The following is a 22,585-nucleotide window of genomic DNA, read 5'->3' as shown; positions in this document are numbered from 1 at the left end:
ATGTAATCAGTACAGGGTACAGTCAAAGATAAATGTAATCAGTACAGGGTACAGTCAAAGATAAATGTAATCAGTACAGGGTACAGTCAAAGATAAATGTAATCAGTACAGGGTACAGTCAAACAGTAATGTAATCAGTACAGGGTACAGTCAAAGATAAATGTAATCAGTACAGGGTACAGTCAAAGATAAATGTAATCAGTACAGGGTACAGTCAAACAGAAATGTGATCGGTACAGGGTACAGTCAAACAGATTTTGGGATTTACCCATGTTTGATTTGAAAGTGGTACCAGATTGTTGTTCTCGCTTCCTCTTGTATTGTGGCTGTGGGAGTCGGTCACTTTTCTTTAGGTAGTTTGTCAGGTATGCGGGTACAGAGGGCATAGTCTTGTTTTTGAGTGGTGCAACCACTCCTACAACCAGCAATGTCTGTGTACCTGTTTGTAATGTGTACCTGAATGAGCACGAGTATGTGACTTATTAATAGCAGTAGGGGGGCGCCAGAAACGGAGAGAGGGGTATAGTGCTGTGTCTCTAATGACACAGAGAGAGAGAGAGGGGGGGAATTGCACCACTCAGTTCACACGTGTGTGATTTTTTATTTTAACAACTGTCACTGTGTGCCCATTTTTTATTATTCTCCAACTGTAGGCTATCTTTGCCAATTCCCCCTGTTTGTACGGTGGTCCTAGGCGGCCTGTTTCCTGCTAAGTTGGCACGGGGAGGTTTTAGACAAGCACATGTCTACTCTTCACTGATAAACATGGAGGCATCGGGAGAGCATAACGTGCTACTCCACATTCCCAGAGGGAACTCCTTGAGTCCAGTTGGCCTGACTTGCTCCCATCATTGGACACTACAGGAGTTATTGATGGGGGAAAAATCGAGTGGGAATCTATTAAGAAGTGGGCCTTTCTGTAGACCGAGGCTTGTAATGGGTGTAATGTAACCTAACCAGTGGGGTGGATTTTACTCATATCCCCAGGGAAAGGTGACTGGTCGGTCGGTCGGTCGGTCTGTCTGTCTGTAGGATGTTTAGGCTATTAGGAAACCATTTTAAGTACTGTTCTGTTTGAATTTTAAAGCTACATGCAAAGGAAAGAAGGGCATACTTATTATTGTATGTCCTCGGAGCACAGGTCTCCGCAAGGTCAGGTAGACTATTGTGGCCTCCTGGTAGAGCCAGGTATAATAGGCAAATGTGAAAAGGGTGACTTTCTTCTTTGGCCTTTCACGGCAATCGGACACTGCATTCATGATTTGAGGCATTTTGTTCCAAAAATGTGTTCAGCAAAAGTGTACCCTGCTGGTGGCGCTATAATAGGCCAATGCGAAAAGGGTCACATTTCTTCCTCAGCCTAGTGGGAATGTGCGTACAAATTGTATAAAGATAATTGGCTACTGTAAATAAGTAAGTAGGTTGGAGAGGCTTATTGTCTTTTATCAGCTGAAAGCGTGGGAGTGTATCCCTGTGTCAATGCACTAGATAGATGGATTGCTGAGGTGGAGCGCAAAACACTTCTATCACCTCCCACGTGTCATGATCCAAGTAATCCATGGATTTGGGGGATTTTTTGATGGTGAGACCTACAGTATGGTTCAACAGTCTTAGGCCTAAGGCCACCATGACTGATGGTGAGAGACCTACAGTATGGTTCAACAGTCTTAGGTCTAAGGCCACCATGACTGATGGTGAGAGACCTACAGTATGGTTCAACAGTCTTAGGCCTAAGGCCACCATGACTGATGGTGAGACCTACAGTATGGTTCAACAGTCTTAGGTCTAAGGCCACCATGACTGATGGTGAGACCTACAGTATGGTTCAACAGTCTTAGGCCTAAGGCCACCATGACTGATGGTGAGAGACCTACAGTATGGTTCAACAGTCTTAGGTCTAAGGCCACCATGACTGATGGTGAGACCTACAGTATGGTTCAACAGTCTTAGGCCTAAGGCCACCATGACTGATGGTGAGAGACCTACAGTATGGTTCAACAGTCTTAGGCCTAAGGCCACCATGACTGATGGTGAGAGACCTACAGTATGGTTCAACAGTCTTAGGCCTAAGGCCACCATGACTGATGGTGAGAGACCTACAGTATGGTTCAACAGTCTTAGGCCTAAGGCCACCATGACTGATGGTGAGAGACCTACAGTATGGTTCAACAGTCTTAGGCCTAAGGCCACCATGACTGATGGTGAGAGACCTACAGTATGGTTCAACAGTCTTAGGCCTATAAGGCCACCATGGCTGATTTGAAAAAGGGGTGGAGATGATTCTTCCGAAATTAGCTGCTAACAGACACACACAGAGACACAGACAGTGGCGAACCATAATCCTCCCGGACGTCCGGCCTGGCGGAGATACAAAATAAAATATAATAAAGTTTAATAATAGCGTTGTGTGCGGATAGATCCCCTTTATTAAGGTCAGACAGAAGTCTACCTTAGTTTTGTCTCCATCTGGTCTTTCTTTATTCATCTCTGTCTTCTGTGTATCTCTTTTACTGACTTTTTCTTGCTGTGTGGCGTCTCTCTCTCTCTCTCTCTCTCTCTTTTGGTGTCTCTCACCCACATTCCTGCCGTCATCAACACTGCATGTGAGAGAGATCAGTAGGATCCCCTCTCGCTACTGCCTCTCATTCACTATGAAGAAAGGAAACGGATGTCTATTTGGCCGACTCAAGAGTTTCTATCTCTCTCTCCGTCTATCTCTGTTTCCCTCTTTCTCTCCCTCTCTTTTTTGGGGAGAGTTCCATATTTCTCTTGATTGTGTCCTCCACACGCATTGTGTTCCCGCCCCTCGGTCCTTCATTCTCATTCACAATCGCTAGCGCCAGCGACCACATACACACACACAGTAACATCCAGTGTCAATTTCATTGTAAGCAAGGGAAGTGGATTGAGTTAGAAAGAGTTGGTGGGCGAGCGAGCGACAGAAAGGTAGTTGCGGAGAAAGAAGGGGAGGGGGGGGGGAATGACTCAGAGCTCAGTCCCTCAGGACTGAGTGGGCCGGCTAGGTGGGGGAGGATAACGTCACGGGCGTCATTAAAAGAGGAAGCGGTGGAAAACGGAGCGAGCGAGCCCGAGAGAGACGAACAACAGCATCCAGATTACATTCAGCAGTGGGTGGATGGAGGGAGAGATGGAGACGGGAGGGGGCGGAGGGGGCGGCAGGCAGGCAGAAGGGGTATCCTCACTGAACTAGAAGAACAGAGGGGGTGGCAGGGAAAAGGATGGAGAGACCTAAGACGGAAGAAGAGCGGAACCCCTTCTTCCTCTTCTGCGTTTCTCTGACGTGGGTTTTTTTTTCTTTTTTTAACTCGTTTTTATTTATTTCTTTATTTCGTGTTCTCCGCAAACTCACAAAGGTTTCACATGTTCATTCATCTTCATTGTAAATTGTGCCGTTTCTGAGCTCTGAACAGCTTTGTCTTAATCACTTCGTCCACACGGCACATGATGTGTGAAAAATACATAGCATGCAAGCGTGTGCGTCTGTGTGTTGTGTGTACACACACACGCCACGCATGCACGCGTGGCGTGTGTGTGCACACTTAGGCTCACTCTTGTTTGCACTGTGCACCATTTGCGTTCACCTTCATCTTTCATTCAGCTTGGTAGGAGAGAGCCAGACCAATGCTGTGCATGATTCTTTCCATTCTGAAATTAAATATCCCTCAATCAACGGCACAGGATGGCAGATGCAGTTCTTAATGATTACTCACTACGATGCGGTTGCAGCCAGGATTACACAATTTTGTCATCAATGGGAAATAACTAGACTTGCATATACTGTATTCATAATGAAGCCTTTACAGGTGTCCTCTTCCTTGTTGTATGCGTCCACATATCACTGCTGCAGAATTGCTTACAGTACTTTCTGAAAGGAATGTACCTATTGAATGACCTGCAATATTGGATTACTATTGTGCTTCCTAGCCTACTCAAACCACAGCCACATTCACTATATATACGCCTGCAGTGCACATAGTAAAAGGGAGAAGAAGAACCCCAGATTATTTCAGGAAAATGTTGCTTAACCCATTTAGACCTGACCTGAAATTTATAAAATGTCTTCTAAATCCTGACAGTTTTCTGTCAGGATTTGCGCCACATTTTCACGATTTTTCAAAAATAGAAGACCTACAAGCTCGTAGCGCGACACTCGGTGGCGCGCTATGAGCTTGTAGATCTGCTATTTTTCAATAGCTAAATTATAACATAATGTTTAAAACACCAAAATGGGTTAACTCAAGTGGGCAGAAAGAGTATATATTAGGACTGCAGAAAGTAATCAGAAGGACCATTTTCATGACACATTTTAGATCAACAAGTTGAAGCGTACGGAATTAAATATATTTTGGTAGGGGACTGTTTCTTCTGCTATTTAGATTAGTTAGTAGAATAAAAGGCTTTTCATGTAAACGCAGGTAAATATTTGATTAGTTTTGCAGTGTTATGGGTTTTAGTTTGACTTTAATTAACTTGCTAATTGAATTATTGGTTTCTGTTTTTCACTTTTGTTTAACTAATACATTATTGATACATGTTTGGGGTTTTGTACAATAGATATGAAATTATGAATGTACCGTATATTGTTGTAAGATAGCTTTATCTTGATACTTATACTTATATTCATTTCCTCTGTCATTTAGTGTAAATGTCCCATAGCTAGGCTTACTGTACAGCTATATTCATTCATGTATGTATTTAGAAACTCATTGGCAAACTTTGGCCATGCATCTTTTGATTTGCTTGTGTCTTTATTATACCAGGAAAAGACTAGATGTGTTGTTCTTGACACTCTCCGAGCCACCACTATGCAGCAGCATTCCTCTCATTTCTATGGCTTACCCTGCTGCTGGCTATTGCAGGGACCCTGACCTGGCTTGACCTAGAGTGGCTAAATTTGACTTGGTACCTGGGCTGCACTGGCCATTCATGTACGAAGTGGGTCAGAGTGCCCTGCACTGCGCTACGAGCACTGAGGACGAAGATCGCTGTTGAAGAGGAGTGGTCTGGGAGAGATGGCAAGAACTGAGTATTGTATCCACTGCGTGCAAATATAGGCTAAAATGACAAATTGTCAAATAGCAAAAATAGCTGGTCTATAAGCTCACAATGTGTCGCAGCCTTGTGAGCTGTTAGATGGACTATTTTTGATGTTTTTTGACTATTTTTTTTTACAACAACAAAAGTGGTTAAGCTATCTAAATGAAACATTTACACTTCGTAGTATATCATGAAAAGTGAATGTGGTACTGTACACATATATGTGGTATATACTGTATACTGTATACCCAGCAGTCTATGGTATTTTGGACACTACAGTGTTAAAACACATTGTCTGCTGTTGACATATATATACGTTTTTTTAATAGCCAACTATTGTCTGCAATTGACGTGTATATATACGTTTTATATCGCTTTATATGGATCCGAAATGGAACTGCCCTGAGTCGGTTGCTAAGCAATGCCTTGTTCAGCGCCGCAACGCACAGAACGTGCTCGTGCATGCGTAGACTACTGTTAATAATTAGGCGCTTTTCTCAAACTACGGCGCTGTCCATTGTGCTGATCAGACATCTGAGGTTCGGATCTGATTTTTAGATTTTTCATCGGATCGCGATTGGAATATAAACGTTTATCGAGAAAGATGGCTAGCGTTGAGCTAATGCTAACATTGAGCTTTTCTTACAATGGAGGTCTACGAGTGGGGAAAACGAAAGTACTTGAGCAGTAATATCCCCAAAAATTTTATACGGATGAAATATTAGGCAGCAGTGTGCTTTGTTTTTTTACGTCCTCTGAAATTCGCTCTGATATTCGGCCGAAACAACCTTTAATGTTCCAACACATTATATCTCTAAAGGTATTGGCTGTGTGTTTTCACTTGCTTTGCGTCAAACCTTCCACTTCATCTACATGCTCCTTGGAAGATGAACCATGGTTTGAGTAACCTATCCTGCCTTGAGACTCAGAGTCTTGTTTTTGCACTCTACACAGTCAACAAAATGAATCATAGTTCAATTCACACTTTATTCCAGACACACAGGGGGTCCATAGAGTACATACAATTCAGCAACATCACACACAAGTTGACACAACAAAACAAAAAAACCCAAATAAAAAAATATATACAAACCTAGTCAATGGCATGTCTTTGAATCCCTCTGATATATCCCAGTGATGACAGGTGACATTTAGCAAATGTATCATATGGTATGGTCTACTTACTCTACTAATCTTCGCTACTTTGATGTATTGCCCACTGACACACTGACTGAACAGAGCTCTCTGCTATGTTTTCGGGCCTGCATGTTAGGGAGGGCAGTGTCTGCAGTGCACATCCAGACCACAACCACACAGGTTGTTGTTGTAGTGCTGAGCTGTGCCTGCTGTGCTAATGGCCAGTCAGCCGTTGTGCCATGGCATTACAGCAGAAGTAGGCATGCTTGGATCTAATTGCTCCTGTCTGAGTGGCGTTAACCCAGACGTTGGATGTAGTCAAATTGTCTGGACAATTGTGTGTGGACAATTTGACTAGTGCGATGGGGATCGATGCGACGGATTGATCTGATGTCAGTTGCCACAAAATGAGTGGTCTCTCATCCTGGCATGTCTGGCTGTCGAGGATCTGAGTTGTTTGACGCTCGCCTGGTTAATCTTGACTGTTGTTGTTGTTGTTGTAGACATGTAGGTTTCATTCAGATTTCCATGTGTGTTTGTCTAAAATAAAAAAATGGTGCAATTCGTACAGTATGTATTCATATCTGTTATCTAATGTGGTCCATAGGGTCCAATCCAAAAACTATCAATGTGTCTTAACTGTGGTCTACTCTCTTGACACCCCGCCCCCTGCACTTGCATCCCTCCCTCGCTCGCTCCCTTCGGCTCACTGCAGTCCGTCCGCACATTTATTTTTGATATCTTCCCTCTCTCTCCGTGCCCTTCTCGCCGGTGCTCTGCTGTACACAAATGGCAGCAGCTGAGAATGACGTCACTATCTCCTTGGCAACCCTGTGTGCCAGTGCCTGCAAAAAAAAAAAAAGCAAGGTACATAGGAGAGTGCCGAGAGAGGGGGGGAAGGAAAGAGAGATAGAGAGAGGGAGGAGGTGGGAGGAGAGTTGGCGGAGGAGGATGAGAGAATAGGCGAGGCTGCTGGTTCATTCATAACCCATAGCCCTCATTCACTGTGCTGACTGTCTTACCACAGAATGTCCTCTCTTCCCCCCCTCTACCACGCAGTGGGACGACAGCATGTGTCAGAGATGTCGTTTAGTGTCATAGACACCACCCTCTCTCTCTGTGTGTGTGTGTGTGTGTGTGTGTGTGTGTGTGTGTGCGCGCATGTGTGCGTGATAAATGATGGCAAACTTTTGTGTTCTGTGCTGTAACTGCTGTTGCATGTTAGAGTTTTGTAAGAAGTGTGTGTGTGTGTGTGTGTCTGTGTGTGTGTGTGTGTGTGTGTGGGGGTGGGTGTAGTGGTCATTGATGCAGTACTGTATGCTGCTGATGACGCCCTTGCCTTGTTGTTGCTGCTCTGCTTGGGTCTTCCCCACACTGGGAATCCCTGCCTCTCCTCTCATCTATCCTGCAGCACAGCACAGTGGCACTGACACGCACGCGCACGCACGGTCGCACGCGCACAAATACACACACACACACACACACACACACTTTAAATGCGTGCCCAGTCTGTCCACATGCTTTCTTTAAATACCTGAATTACCTTTCGTGTGCACTTTTTTTCATACAATCTTCCCACAAGCTAATACGCAAAACCGTCCAGTTGCTGACTCCGTGATGCCAGAGGAAATGGGCTTGTAGGATAGACGGGATGTTATTTAACTGTGTCTGTGTTTGTGTGTGTGTTCATGAGCCCTGTGCACATGCATACTGAAGTCGTCAGAGTTTTCCTCTTTGCAGCTGAGATTTAGTAGCCGGAAGCTGTTTGTGGTTCCCTGTCATGTTTTATTTTCTCTATGTTGGTCTAATGACGCTCCCTGATGCTGAGAGAGAGGGCTAACATGATAATGACTTGCTGGAACTAACAACGCTCTGGCTATTGTCTCCAGGGGATGAGGAGGAGGCAGAGCTCGAGCAGTTCTCCTTGATTGGAGGGAGTTTAATTAATAGCAGCTTGTAATTGGAGGAAGTCAAGGGGGTTGTGATTAGAGATGCAGGATGTTACGTGTTAAGTCAAGACTTGAGTGGGTGACCTGGAGCACAAAATACAGTACTTCCCTCAGGTCAGAAAAACAAGCACTCTCAATCTGTATTAAGCACGGCTCACGAAGATTCACATTAAGAAAATAATAGCCAGCCCTCTAGTACTTTTCATTTATAATGCTACACGGACAATACAAGCCTTCCACGTGTATATGAGGGGCTTTCCCAAATTACATCATGTGGCACTGGCAGGCAGCCGAGTCTATGGACTTTTGCTTGTCTATAATGACTTAACTTAAGACCTGGAGGCGTGATCAATGCCATTTGGCCAACGAGCATTGACCACGCCTCCAGGTCTTAAGTTAAGTAATAAGACCTGGTACTTAAGACATGCAGAATACAGCCCTAAATGTTTGTTTAGAGCCAAATTATGAATTCCCCTTTGCCAGCCAACTATGTACTTTAATATGTGTTTACGGCATTAAATGACAACGTAATTCGTCATCTGGGAGATATAAATACTGCCCTCGCTGCGCCCCTCACTTCACACAAGTGTGATTTGTTTTACTGTAGCATTGCATGATGCATCTCATTATCACATTGCAAGTCTGTCTGTCTTATGAAGATCCATCAACTTTTAAAATGCAGATAATTCCTAGTATTGCTATGCTTGGCATAGTTATTGTATATAACTATTTTGTGAATACCAAGTTTTCACTGTAAATCGCATTTCTGTTTCCCCATTATAGAAAGACATTAACCATTTAAAACATATACTTTGTTGACCGGGGTTCCCCATTGGTCTGTACTTACCCCCATCACCCTCCGATCTACTTGTTGTTAGCTTGTAGATCTGCTATTTTTGACCAATGTTTGCCTATTATTAATATTGACTTGCATTGCTCATATATAGGGATCCTCGCTTAAGGTCTTTGTGGTTAATATACTATAAGAACGTTATAATAATAATAATCTAAAGTGACCCAAGAAGTGTTATGGCTAATTTACTTTTTACAAAAAGCAATGATTTAGACAGCAAATACCAAACAAACATCTTAGTGTCTTATTGTAGCAGTGGGCTAACATTGGGCTGGTATCTGGTTGAATATGTGCTCCTCCAGCGCCTGTGAGCTTGCAGCAGCAGCAGCAGCAGCGATGAGTCACTCACTGTGTGAAACTGACGTCATCCGTGTCTCCTCTTTTCCGCTGTTGGTTTCTAGGGCTGTTTACTGTGGAGGGCAGACCATGCTGCTGCTGTACTGAAGCAGAGGAGAGGAGACCAGAGGGACAGAGAGAACACAGACGACCCAGAGGGACCCAGAGGTGCTCTGTGTGTGTGTGTGTGTGTGTGTGTGTGTGTGTGTGTGTGTGTGTGTGTGTGTGTGTGTGTGTGTGTGTGTGTGTGTGTGTGTGTGTGTGTGTGTGTGTGTGTGTGTGTGTGTGTGTGTGTGTGTGTGTCATTTGTCTGACTGGCTTCCCATGCATTTCCACTATTTCCTGAAAATATCTCTTGTTAGTTTTTACTTTAGTAAAGTGTTTAGTGAAGTGTTAGTTTCAGTTTAAAGGTTTCAGAAACCAGGAGGTTTGTGAACCTCTAGGGGTGATTGGCAGTACTGCGGGGCGTTTGCAAAATTGAGAAAAAATATGATTTTAGTTTTAGTTTTAAAATTCGTTCTGTACACAAATGTGGTTTGAAATTACTTATAATTATAATAAAAGTGTGTAATGTGAGACCGAGTTGTGCATGGTTCACTAAATGTGTAACCTATCTTTTGAAACAGAAATAATGCTGAAGCAGCATGCTGAAATAGAAGTCATTGTGCTTGCATAAAAAAGAAGTTTGGAATTGACCAAAATTATCTACCGGTATTGTCAATGGTAAGCCGGTTTCCGGCTGTCCTGTAAGCCCTGTCTTATTCTTGAAAGATTGTATATTGGCTATTTTAAAAGAAAAGGTAAATTGTTTTTTTTTTATGTTTTGCCTACAGTATAATGACCTCCCCAAAATAGACAGACAGAGACAGAATCAGAATGTAGTTCAAGGAAGTAAAATTACCTCAGTTTGATAGTTCACCTCAGTTTGTTGCTTTTACTGGTTGTAACAATATAATGGAACATAACAAAAAAACATAGTACAAACTACAAAGTATAAATAGAAAGAAAAACAATATAACAGGTTCTGCAGTTTTATTATTATTATTATTATTATTTTTTTTGTAGCATTTCCCCCAAATTAATTGTATACTGTAGCTAGACTGATGTAGGTGCAGCATTTGTTAGAAACCCTGTGTTTTTGTCTTCTCGCAGCGACCCAAAAAGCCCCGTGGCCCCCGGCGAAAGCTTGCTATGGACTGCCCTGCACCCCTTGCTGCAGCCCAGCCTAGTACACTGCTTTAGAGGGACACCCCCCCCCCTCCTCCTCCTCCTCCTCCTCCTGCTTGTGGTCTCCATCCAGATACACTGTACAGGGACTCAACAACACAGATCTGATAGCTGCAACAGGTATTGATTACTGTAGCGTGTGCATGTCTTGTCTCCCAAAGATAGACTTGGGGAGTAGTTCTTTGCCTGTCTTATCCCATTTTGGGCGGGGACCCCTTTTTGTTGTTAGAATTATGTTATGCTTTAGCTATTGGAAAAATGGCGAGTGGCGTGCTATGAGCTTGTAGGTCTGCTGTTTTTGAAAGATCGACGAACGACTGACATAGAAACATAGCTTTTTCAGAAAACTGTCAGGATGTAGAAGACATTTATAGAATCTGATCTCGGGTCAGAATGGGTTATTTATCTCTTGTTTGTCTTGCCGATCTCTCCCTCTCCAGCGTGTCCTGGGTGCTCCAGCCCCCCCCTCCCCCCTCTCCCCTCCTCCCCTAAGAAGATGTCAGTGAGCCCAGCAGCCGACATCCAGCAGGAGGGAGAGAGTGGGCCGGTGGACGAGCCCTGCAGCCGAGGCAACGCCTCCCCTCAACTCCAGGGCACCAAGGAGGGGACGGGGGAGGGCCAGGAGCCAGACGACGGCTCCCTGCACGATGCACAGGTAGAGGACCAGGGTTGTTTTCATCCACCAAAACTAAGACTACGTTTTTTCACTGACGAAAACTAAATGAAAACGAATCTATGATGACTAAAACTAAGACTAAATATACTGACAATTTCGTCAACAAATAACAACTAGACTAAAATGTTGGGAAGGGACTAGTGGACAAGAGTATAAGACACATCGGCTATTTTCAGCAAGTGTGAAATATGTCAATACGACGGCATCATGCCCCACCAAAATACATTTTAGTCGACTAAACCAACCGTAGATTTAGTCGACTAAAATCGTATGATGTTTAGTAGACTAAAACTAGACTAACACTAAAACATCCCAGGAGACTAAAATGTGACTAAAACTAAACGAAAACTATTCAAAAGACTACAACTAAAACTAAAATCTAAATTTGCTGCCAAAAACAACACTGTAGACAGGACACATCTTTACGATCCGCTTCCTCTGTACAGTATCTAACTGTATGTTTTAAGTCCCATGGCAAGATGTGACCCTGAGAAAGCGCTTCTAAATGAATGGATTATTTCAGTCACAGCATTTCAGGGTTGTAATGATAATAATAATGAATTGCATTTTCATGGCGCTTTTCTATGCACTACGTGCCTACTCAAAGTGCTTACAATGGTTCATTCATTCATACATTGGGAGGTGAAGCGGCGAACAGTCGACGCCAGCGTCCTCACTTCCCACCCCCAATCCAACCCTTGGTTGTACAGTGAGAAGTAAAGAATGAAAGATAATTATAGATTGTTAGTTTGGATTTAGGGACACCACTGCAAATGCAAATTTGGATTTGAGTTGAGTGTTTATCAATCAATCAATACATTTTATTTAATGCTTTCTAGTGTGGCAATTGTATAAATCAATCACACCTATAAGTGCTGTACTTGGCTGCGCTAGTTGCCTTAACCTTCTTAAACCTTCTTGGCTATTCTTTGGTGTGGGGAACCGTAGTGCGACTGAGTATGAATCAGGCTTTAGCTATCGTTTCTCATACATTCATTCATTCAGAAGCAGCTGCTGAATTTTCAACACCAGTGCATATGCATTCACATTTATTTATTTCCTGTGCGTGTGTGTGTGTGTGTGTGTGTGTGTGTGTGTGTGTGTGTGTGTGTGTGTGTGTGTGTGTGTGTGTGTGTGTGTGTGTGTGTGTGTGTGTGTGTGTGTGTGTGTGTGTGTGTGTGTGTGTGTGTGTGTGTGTGTTATTAGGGACAGACACACAGTCTAATTCAAAAACCGCTTTAATTTAATGCTTATTGTTAATGCTCTTATTAACAAATTATATACAGTATATATATGCAAATGAAGATCTCCTGTTAATTTTATTGACATTCTCCTCTAGTGGTTTTCATCAGTTTTTTCTTGAAAAAATGGGATTCAAAACTGCATATTGAACTTGTGCCCCTAGATCTTTCTCTATGCTCCTGCTCGTTTGCGATTAGGATCACCAGTGCTGCTTGGCAAAAAACCTTACCATAGAACCCTGTATTCCACCTAGCAGGGCCATAATTGTATTTGTGCATCTGTTATTTTACGTATCATATTTTGCTCATGCATCATATTGTTTCATAGTTTACGTATGCATCTGTAATTTAATGTTACAATAAGCTATAACATTTAATATGCAACTATATTATGCAAAGTTGATTTATTATGTGGTTCTACAATACCTTTCACTTTCTCATGAACAGAGACGGGCTCCCAACCACGGCCATGGAAGGAAACGGGCCAAGGTGAGTGACTGATTTCATATTCCAACAAGGAGACATTAATTAGTCTTGACTTCCTCAAATATTCCCCCGTAGTCCAGTTACCGGTATGTGATTTGCCCAGGGAAAACTGCAATAGTAATCATTCAAGGTTTTATGTGAGCCCTATACAGTCATCCAAATGACATATTAAAGGTTTACCATTATGTACTGTACATTGTAGTGTAAGTAGCCATGGTTAGTTGGGTACCAATATCTTCCTGAGCCATGTGGCCCATAGGTCAGGAGCCTATATCCTGTGTCTGTAGCCTGATGCCGCTTGATGTACACTCCCCCCCCCCCCCCCCCCCCCACACCCCTGAACATGACACTTGTTATGTCGTAGGTAGTGATCGGCTTCGATATTCATGTTTTTTATTAATATCGGTATCGGTGGTAAAAGTTAATAATCGAAGCCGATTATTATATTTTGTCATAAATGCGCAAAAAAGTACAACAACCACTCCACTCTCATTGAAAATCCGGTAGAGTACGGTTGTAAGGAGATGTATATAGCTTAGCTGCGTGTCTGTAACACGGAGGAGTAGACACACACAGAGCACAGCACGCTCTGCCTGTGCTCCTCCCTCCGTCCCAGTTCCACACACACGGAGTAAAAAGAGAGAGGACCAGGGCTAGAAGGAGTAATACTAACCTTGTAACCATAAGCATTGCTGTTTTCATATTGCATTAACAAAAATAAAATCCACACTGAGAGGGACAGAAGGTGTAACAGTGGTAGACCTACATTAGCCAACGCTAGCTGCTATGCTAACGCTGCAAACTTACAGCAGATGTAAACGGTTCTTTGATTGTGTGTGTGTGTGTGTGTGTGTGTGTGTGTGTGTGTGTGTGTGTGTGCGCGCGCGCGGGTGCGTGCCCACATGCTGTGTGCGTGCGTGTGTGTGTGTGTGTGTGTGCGTGCGTGCATGCATGCGAGCCAACTGAATGTTTTCTAAAAGGACAACTTTTTCCCCCCATCCTGACCAGCCTATTATTATTATTATTGCATTTTGGCTATGTGCAATAACTAACTGCAAGCCAATGAAGAATGAACCAATCAGTAGCATTGTCAATATTTGTCTTAATTTCTAATTCATATTTATTTAGTTGACAATAATTTAACGGTAGGCCAGTGTTTTGAGACATACAAGGCTATTGCTATAAAATTATGATCTTGAAAGTGACAAATTTCAGTGGTGGAGTAAAAACAACAAGGTCACATGGCTTTGGGGAGTTTGGGCAGCAGATCTACAAGCTCTCAACATGTCATGCTGCAATGTGCTGTGGGCTTGTAGATCACCAATTTGGATAAATAAACTGATTTTTTTTCCCTGATTTTTTTTTTTAAATAAATGTTTTAAGCCTGTGCCTGCACTTCATACAGCACTATGTTCCATATTCTGCTACAGTACATGTTTGCACTTTAATTAAATTAAAGCTGCATTTGATGGGGGGGGGTTGTTACTGAAAACAATGTTGGTGCTTCTTGCTTGCACTAACTTTTTATAAGCAATAAATGTTCTCCAATGCATTTAAAGGAATTATTGTGTTAGAATTAATGTTACTGTAAAAAAAAATTTTTTACTTAAATTAATATCGGTCATAATATCGGCTATCGGGCTTTTTGATTCTCCACTAATCGGTAATCGTAAATATCGGCCAAAAACCATATCGGTCGATCACTAGTCGTAGGAGTTGCCCCCAATCCAACCCTTGATGCCGAGTGCCAAGCAGGGAGGCATTGGTCAGTGATAGTCTTTGATATGACTCTGCCTGGGAATGAACTCCACCACCCAGTCTCGGGGCGTTATTACTTGCGCAAGCAGAGCGCGCAAGTACTAGTTTCGCCCGGGCGATATGACGATATGTTTTAGTGTTGGGAGGATTAAAGGTAATGCTCCTATGTATACATGTATGTAATCTGGCACCACTGCCGTATCAGGCACAAGTAGTCATTACTGAGATTTGACACTTTGTAGCGGTCGAAAATACTTGCACGCTCTGCTTTGCGCACTAGTAGGCCATTTATGTGGAAAGTAGGCCATTTATGGCCTACTAGTGTGCAACAAGCAAGTATGCACTCGACAGAGTGCAATTCTAGTTATTATTTGTATTGGTCCAAAAGCGCTAAGCGCTAAGTGGGCTGTCTCCCACTCCCATTTTGTTGTTAAAAATAGATGTGACAATTTTCTCTGGGACGACACACCTTATACTTATGGTCAAACCTATACCAGGTTTAGACCATTTTACACGCAGAGGACCATTGTGGCACAAACTGTGAGCCCACCCCCCCACCCCCCCTCCTACAAAGAAAAAAAAAGTATTGGGCTAGTACTAGTGGTACCCCAAATATCCTCTGTAAAAGTGTAAATATTGACCCCAGGATGACTGGACTATTTGCTGTTTTCGGTTGCTATAACTAAAATGTAAAATGACACAGATGCTTTCCCAGAGTGAATGTGTGGAATATGCAGGGGTTGGTGGTGACATGAACCCTATTACTGTGTGTGTGTATTTAGAACGGCTCCCACGCCACATGATGCACTTGTAATGGTTCTAAAACGTCTAATACCTTCGTTAATGGGATTAGATCTGACCTTCTGCCCTCTTTATATAGTTGTGTGTACACATGGCACACACACACACACACACCCCATGTATCTGGGTAATGTCTTTGCTGCAAGCCCCCTGTTGTCCTGACCTGATTTCTACTATGTGGAATGGATCCTCTCTCATCCCCTTGTTGCACTACAGGCTGGTTGAGATGCCAGCCAAGTGTGTCAGCAGAAGGCTCTTTAGTAACGGGAAGAAAAAAGAAAGATGATGATTACAATGTTGTAGCTTCTCTTCTACTGTATAACATGCCCTCATCAGCCACAGGGTTTTCACGTTCCCGGCGTTCTCCTGTTCTCCCCTCAGAATCTCCTACCTCTACATTTTAGAGTTAGAGTTGTATTGGAAACATACAGCAACAAAGTTGTTTTAATTTTTTTACGGTGCATTCACATGGGATCCGGCAAGCGGTATAGACGGCAAACCGGAAGTCATTTTAGTGGACGGGAGCCTGACGCCGGTAAACGGAACAGGACGGCCCGGTAGCCAGAACCGGCGACGCTAACGGCAGACGGCATCAATATTGAATCATTTTACCGTTCCGTGCCATCCAGCAGGTTTTGCCGTTTGCCGTCTACCCCTTTGCCTGATTCCATGATGTGAATGCAGCGTTATTATTCTTTTTTGTCCCCCTTTTTGTTTCTGTGGTGAAAGGAAAGTACTGTAGTATAAATATGCCAGGGGTCTTCATAACATACGTTTACAGGACGTGTCACAAAACAAGGTTGACTAAAAAATACGTAAGGGGCAGCAATATTATAGTGTTAATGGGTCATATTTATCTCTGTAACATTTACATGCAATATGTTCCACAAGGACTGTGTTTTTTATTGTGTTCCAGTCTAATGCTAAGCTGAAACTGGTACGGAGTCTGGCAGTGTGTGAGGAATCTTCCGGTCCATTCGGCATCGATGGACTTCCAGAATCGGTAAATGCGAACCTATTTCTCTATTCCTGCATCTTCCATACATTTAATACCCCTCAGTTTCTAGTCTGTAATGTCTTTTTTCCCTCTTTTTTTCATGCATGTAATAATTTGTTTGTCAGCAAAACTTCATATCCAAATGATTGCTCTGAATTGCAAATATTCACTACAGCCGTTGTTTAAAAAATAAACTGCGTAGGACTATAAACATGTGAGGGCCATTTCACGCCATTGAACAGAGCATGAACAAGCGGCCGTTTGGCTTCTGCTGCACAAGCTGTATGGAGTAATTCTATGGTCATTCTTTTGCCCTTTTTGGAACTGGTTACCATTGACTTCAGTTGTTTTGGAGAAAGCTGCTATGAAGTTTTGCTGGCAAACTCCTTGTGTGTTGTTTGGACAAAGAAATGTTGTCCTTGTTTCAACTGGCATGAAGGTAAGTAAATGAAAGAATTTGCATTTTTGGGTGAACTATTGCTTTAATTTAAAGTTACTCATGCCGTATTTTACTGGTGCAAACCGCAAAGTGTAGTATACGAGGTTTGGAAGATAAATGGGCACACTCCCAGTGTTCTGACAGTACAGCTGCGCTGGGAATTGGCAGAATCTGTGCAGAAAACCTCATGTTTGAATAATTAGTTAATACTAATATTTGTCTTTGTTTGTAGGATATCATCCAACTTCACATCAGCTGTCCGTCAGACAAGGAGGAGGAGAAGTCCTCAAAAGATGAGTACGAAAATGAAGAGAAGAAAGACAAGGCCCCGCGTAAGATGTTATCACGTGGTAAGATCTGTTTTTCCATTATTTGATTCCTATGTGCAATTTAGACCATGCTCTTTGGACAGTTTCTCTGAGCAGTGTTTATTTAACATAGTTATTATGTTTGAGGAGATTGTATGGTTTGTTGTTGCTTCCCCACCAGCACTCGCGCAAGAGGCCATCTCTTGTGTTTCTGAACGCAGCTTGTCACACAGGGTATAACTTCCGAGTCTCACCATTATGGGCGTTGCAGGTGTGGTCTGATAGCCATATACTGTAGTTCAATAAAGTAATTCTTTACCAAAAGAATGGTGTGCGGGCCCTACCTCCTTCCATTCCTCTACCCTTTCCCCACATTTCTTGTCTCTCTCCACTGGCATACACATAGTGCAGCTTTCGGCCTTCACAATGTGTGTATTCTTCATAAATTAGTTCAAGTTTATGCATGCTTGACATAATGTCAATGTGCTCCGAATGGGAGTGAAACTTCTGTCCACGGTATGGCACACTTATCACATGTGACGTGAGACAAGTGTACAGTACATGGGTGCTCTTTGAATTATTAAAACCAGTTCTATTGAACTAGATAATTTCAGGTAAAAGAGATCCATCTCAATCTTATTTCTTTACACTTTGGTCATCTCTTTCTTTCACTCTTTCGTGCCTTCCTTGTCTCTTCTGAAGTTCTCTTTTGCACTCTTTTCTCTCTTCTTCTTACGCCTTGGATGGCAATTGGATGATTTGAGGCATTTTTTCCCAAAAATGTGATTTGCAAAAATCCACCTGTTGGTGGCGCTATAACAGGCCAATGTGAAGGTGGAGTGCCACACCTACAGTACCATCAGCTCCCAGTACTTCCCGCACGACTTGCTGCACCAAGCCGTGATACTCATTCGGGATCGAACCCATGAACTTGTGGTCCAACGGCGAGAGCTCTACGAACTGAGCTACCCGGACACGAAAAATAATTTGGGGGGACCCTCAAAATCACCCTAATAAAGATAAATATACAATAACTAAACACAATTCTCACTTGAATTGGATTGCGATTCTCACTCAATAGTGCCACCCTAGCCCAGTAGTAAATACGGCCCTGATTATATCATATCATTTACTTTTTGTGTTACCAAATCACAAAATAGGAACCATTTAATTCTTAACTGTAACTGTAAATGTCGACATCCGTTGCAATTAGTCCTTGGTTCAACTCTTATTATTATCAGCTTGAGTCGCAAGACAAATCTCAGTGTGAGGCTGTGAGCTGTACAAGTATCATATCAATAAAGAAACTAGTCGTTACATACTCAACACTTTCTTGATTCTACCAGTCTCACATGTGCTAATCCTTCTCCCCTTCTACATCTCTGTCAGACTCCAGTCAGGAGTACACAGACTCCACGGGCATCGACGTTCATGAGTTTCTGGTCAACACACTGAAAAACAATCCCAGGTAAGTGACTATTATACATTGCGTCATTCACAGCGTAAAGACATGCCCCTGCCTGCCTCTGATTGGTAGGGGGCCCGCGAGGGCCCTTCTACAGCTAGGAAAACAATTCTGCCAGCCAACTCGCTAGCCTAATTGTCTAATATCATTCGAATACCGCAGCCGCCACAATTTGTCCCAACAACCGCGGACTAGTTTTATTTGTTCCGATAAAGTATAGTTCTAGAGTACCACGACAGAGGGGCGCCTTCTCTAGCGAACCTGAGCCACGAGAGACACCAGTGACAACCGAGCGTGCTGTGTCGAATGTTGCGAACGTCAATCAGAGGCAGGCGGGGGCGGGTACTTTGCGCAACCCTATCGGGATTTTGAATGACGCTTCTACATCAAGGGTTGATCTCATCATGGGAGGTAATCCATCATGGTTTAGGAATGAATCCTGCGGGTCAAGATGAGCTACTGTAGCACTAGCATATAGAGAGGGGAATCCCATCCTCTCACTATTGGATTTCTATTTAGAGTGTTTCTCAGTGTTTGGCATTGAACATGGCCCCTGCTCTAAGCCTCTGGGGGTGTGGGATTGGGAAGGACTGCCCATCCTTACTTTAGACGGCATTGGAAAAGTATTCAGTGCTTGCCTTTGATCTTTGCTTGGTATTCTGTCTGCACTCTACTCAATGATCTCTCACTCATTCCGCCCCTCCCTCTCTCCCTTTGCTTCGACAGGGATCGAATGATGCTGCTCAAACTAGAACAAGATATCCTGGAGTTCATTAATGACGACAAGTGAGCCACATTCTTCCCAACCACTCACTCGTACTTAAATTTAGCCCTCTGAAGTCCATCCCACTTTCATTTATAGGCCACTACAGGTTGTAGTTTTTTTATATTATGGAGAAAGTTTATGCTGGGCTGTGTTCCCTCTGGCATTTTAACCGTGAGCCTGTTATTGTGCGGGACTCTGAGTCCCCCTGTTGCTGAGACTTCAACATTGCTAGGTTGAAGTGTTGGTTAACCACTTTCAACCTGCCGTCCCAACTGTGCCTGGCATTATAGGCAACAGCTTATATAAATAAAATAAAACAATTTGGTAACCCTTCCTTTTACAGTACGGTAATTACCAAAAAAAAATCTATAATTGCAAAGATCTACATGCTCGCAATGCGTCAAGATTCGACATTGTGTGAGCTTGTAGATTGGTTATTTTTTGCTATTCACGAAGTGTAAGTGAAAATGCTTTTGTGTTGATTGAGCTTCAACCGAATGTAGCCTACTGAGACACAGAGGATCTGAATGGAGTTGGTCAATTCTTTCTCCCGTACACAGTGGGACATGCCGTCCACACGTCCCTATTCCGGGGGCAAACATTTGGTAAAAATAGCACATCTACAAGCTCACAACGCCTGAAAAAAGGAAGGGGTCCTTGTGTAGACCACTATGGGACTCACTGTGGGTCAATTAAGCACATGGAGTTGAGACCGACCTCACCAAATTCTACAAATGTCTTCTAAATAATGACAGTTTTCTGAAAAACCTATGTTTCTATATCGGTGGTTCTCAAACTATTTCATGTCAAGGACCCCAATAATTATATGTAATTGGCCGCCGACCTCCATCTGAAAATATTTTGGAACCCCCAGAAGCAAAAAATATGAGTTAAAAACGTTTGCTGCGAAAGAATATATATTCAAAGATTTGCACACGTTTTCACGATATATATATATATATTTTAGCAGATCTACAAGCTCATAGTGCGGCACTCGATGCCGCTGCTATGAGCTTGTAGATCTGCTATTTTTCAACAGCTAAAGTTTAAAATAACGGTTAAAGGTGGTTAACCCATTTTGGGCGGGAACCCCTTTTGGTGTTTTAAACATTATGTTATAATTTAGCTATTGAAAAATAGCAGATCTACAAGCTCATAGCGCGCCACCGAGCTTGTAGGTCTGCTATTTTTTTATAAATATGAATATATATTATGAATAATATTGAATATTCTTTCAAACTTCAAAGTGAATGTTTTTAACTCTAAACGGGTTAAAAGCTAAAGTGACCGACACGGATGGCGTTTCAGGTCTGAATGGGTTTGATTTCTCCCCTGCAGTAACCAGTATAAGAAGTTCCCTCAGATGACGTCGTATCACCGCATGCTGCTGCACCGCGTGGCGGCCTACTTCGGCATGGACCACAACGTGGACCAGACGGGCAAGGCCGTCATCATCAACAAGACGGGCAACACGCGCATGTAAGCAGCCTCGTGAATACTATGGGTGATTAGCTGTGACCAGCTGCAGCCTCGTGAATACTATGGGTGATTAGTTGTGACCAGCTGCAGCCTCGTGAATACTATGGGTGATTAGTTGTGACCAGCTGCAGCCTCGTGAATACTATGGGTGATTAGTTGTGACCAGCTGCAGCCTCGTGAATACTATGGGTGATTAGTTGTGACCAGCTGCAGCCTCGTGAACACTATGGGTGATTAGCTGTGACCAGCTGCAGCCTCGTGAACACTATGGGTGATTAGTTGTGACCAGCTGCAGCCTCGTGAACACTATGGGTGATTAGTTGTGACCAGCTGCAGCCTCGTGAATACTATGGGTGATTAGTTGTGACCAGCTGCAGCCTCGTGAATACTATGGGTGATTAGTTGTGACCAGCTGCAGCCTCGTGAATACTATGGGTGATTAGTTGTGACCAGCTGCAGCCTCGTGAATACTATGGGTGATTAGTTGTGACCAGCTGCAGCCTCGTGAATACTATGGGTGATTAGTTGTGACCAGCTGCAGCCTCGTGAATACTATGGGTGATTAGTTGTGACCAGCTGCAGCCTCGTGAATACTATGGGTGATTAGTTGTGACCAGCTGCAGCCTCGTGAATACTATGGGTGATTAGTTGTGACCAGCTGCAGCCTCGTGAATACTATGGGTGATTAGTTGTGACCAGCTGCAGCCTCGTGAATACTATGGGTGATTAGTTGTGACCAGCTGCAGCCTCGTGAATACTATGGGTGATTAGTTGTGACCAGCTGCAGCCTTGTGAATACTATGGGTGATTAGTTGTGACCAGCTGCAGCCTCGTGAATAATATTGGTGATTTGTTGTGACCAGCTGCAGCCTCGTGAATAATATCGGTGATTTGTTGTTTGTGACCAGCTTTTTTTTCCATCAGTCTTCCATCTGCATTTGCCCTTTAAAATAGATTTACCAATCTACAGTGAGAGAATCCAAAGTAAAATCTACTTACCCAATCAGGATGAAATACGGGCCCATTTGGTGACATCCTGATGGCGTGATCCTGGTGGCGCTATAAAAGGCAGATGTGAAAAGTGTGGGCAGAGGATTTTTCTTTGCCTCTCGAGAGTGTGTGCAAAGTTTCACGTGATCAGTCCAGTTAAAAATGTAAATGTAAAATTGTGAATTGGCCTGTTATAGCGCCAACATGAGGCTGATTTGAAAAATGTAGGATGGCCAAGGAAGATTTCTTCCTTTAGTTTCTCAGCAATCGGATGCCATGTCCATGATTTAAGACATTTTGTTCAAATCGGACCACTCCTGCTATAATCTAGAGGCCAATCTTAGCCAATCGGGATAGTGCTAACAGGACAATGTGAAAAGGGTGTCGTCATAGTCTCAGACTGGAGACAATAATAAAACATAAAATAACAAAATCAGAATAATGTATTATTAAAGTGTGTTCTATTTAGACGGTCATGGCAATGTTTGACGTTTTTCTACCATAGCCCAGAACAACGGTTTTCTGAGCACATCAAGGATGAGCGCAACGTGGACTTCCAGAAGAAGTTCATCCTCAAGAGGGACGACGCCAGCATGGACAAGGACGATAATCAGGTAAC

At 43.1% G+C, this 22,585-nt stretch overlaps 1 protein-coding gene across 6 annotated transcripts in view; it reads left to right on the top strand.

The window, feature by feature from the left end:
• Window positions 1–10,553: 10,553 nt before the first annotated feature.
• Window positions 10,554–22,585, top strand: part of r3hdm2 (R3H domain containing 2) — a gene marked incomplete at its 3' end in the record, with an annotated part of 45,594 nt that continues 33,562 nt past the window's right edge. For all 6 annotated transcript variants that reach the window (XM_080781191.1, XM_080781189.1, XM_080781193.1 and 3 more), the window contains exons 1-9: window positions 10,554–10,680; window positions 11,001–11,215; window positions 12,925–12,966; window positions 16,439–16,525; window positions 17,191–17,308; window positions 18,656–18,734; window positions 19,458–19,517; window positions 20,836–20,976; window positions 22,472–22,580. In XM_080781191.1, the coding sequence (XP_080637317.1) occupies window positions 11,057–11,215; window positions 12,925–12,966; window positions 16,439–16,525; window positions 17,191–17,308; window positions 18,656–18,734; window positions 19,458–19,517; window positions 20,836–20,976; window positions 22,472–22,580 (795 nt within the window). In that variant the 5' untranslated portion in view covers window positions 10,554–10,680; window positions 11,001–11,056. The remainder of the gene's footprint in view (window positions 10,681–11,000; window positions 11,216–12,924; window positions 12,967–16,438; window positions 16,526–17,190; window positions 17,309–18,655; window positions 18,735–19,457; window positions 19,518–20,835; window positions 20,977–22,471; window positions 22,581–22,585) is intronic.

Source organism: Protomyctophum bolini, assembly GCF_963924005.1.
Source record: "Protomyctophum bolini genome assembly, chromosome: 2".
NCBI classification, from domain to species: domain Eukaryota; kingdom Metazoa; phylum Chordata; class Actinopteri; order Myctophiformes; family Myctophidae; genus Protomyctophum; species Protomyctophum bolini.
The sequence above is the reverse complement of the archived record's forward strand: the minus strand, read 5'-3'. Positions and strand labels throughout refer to the sequence as shown.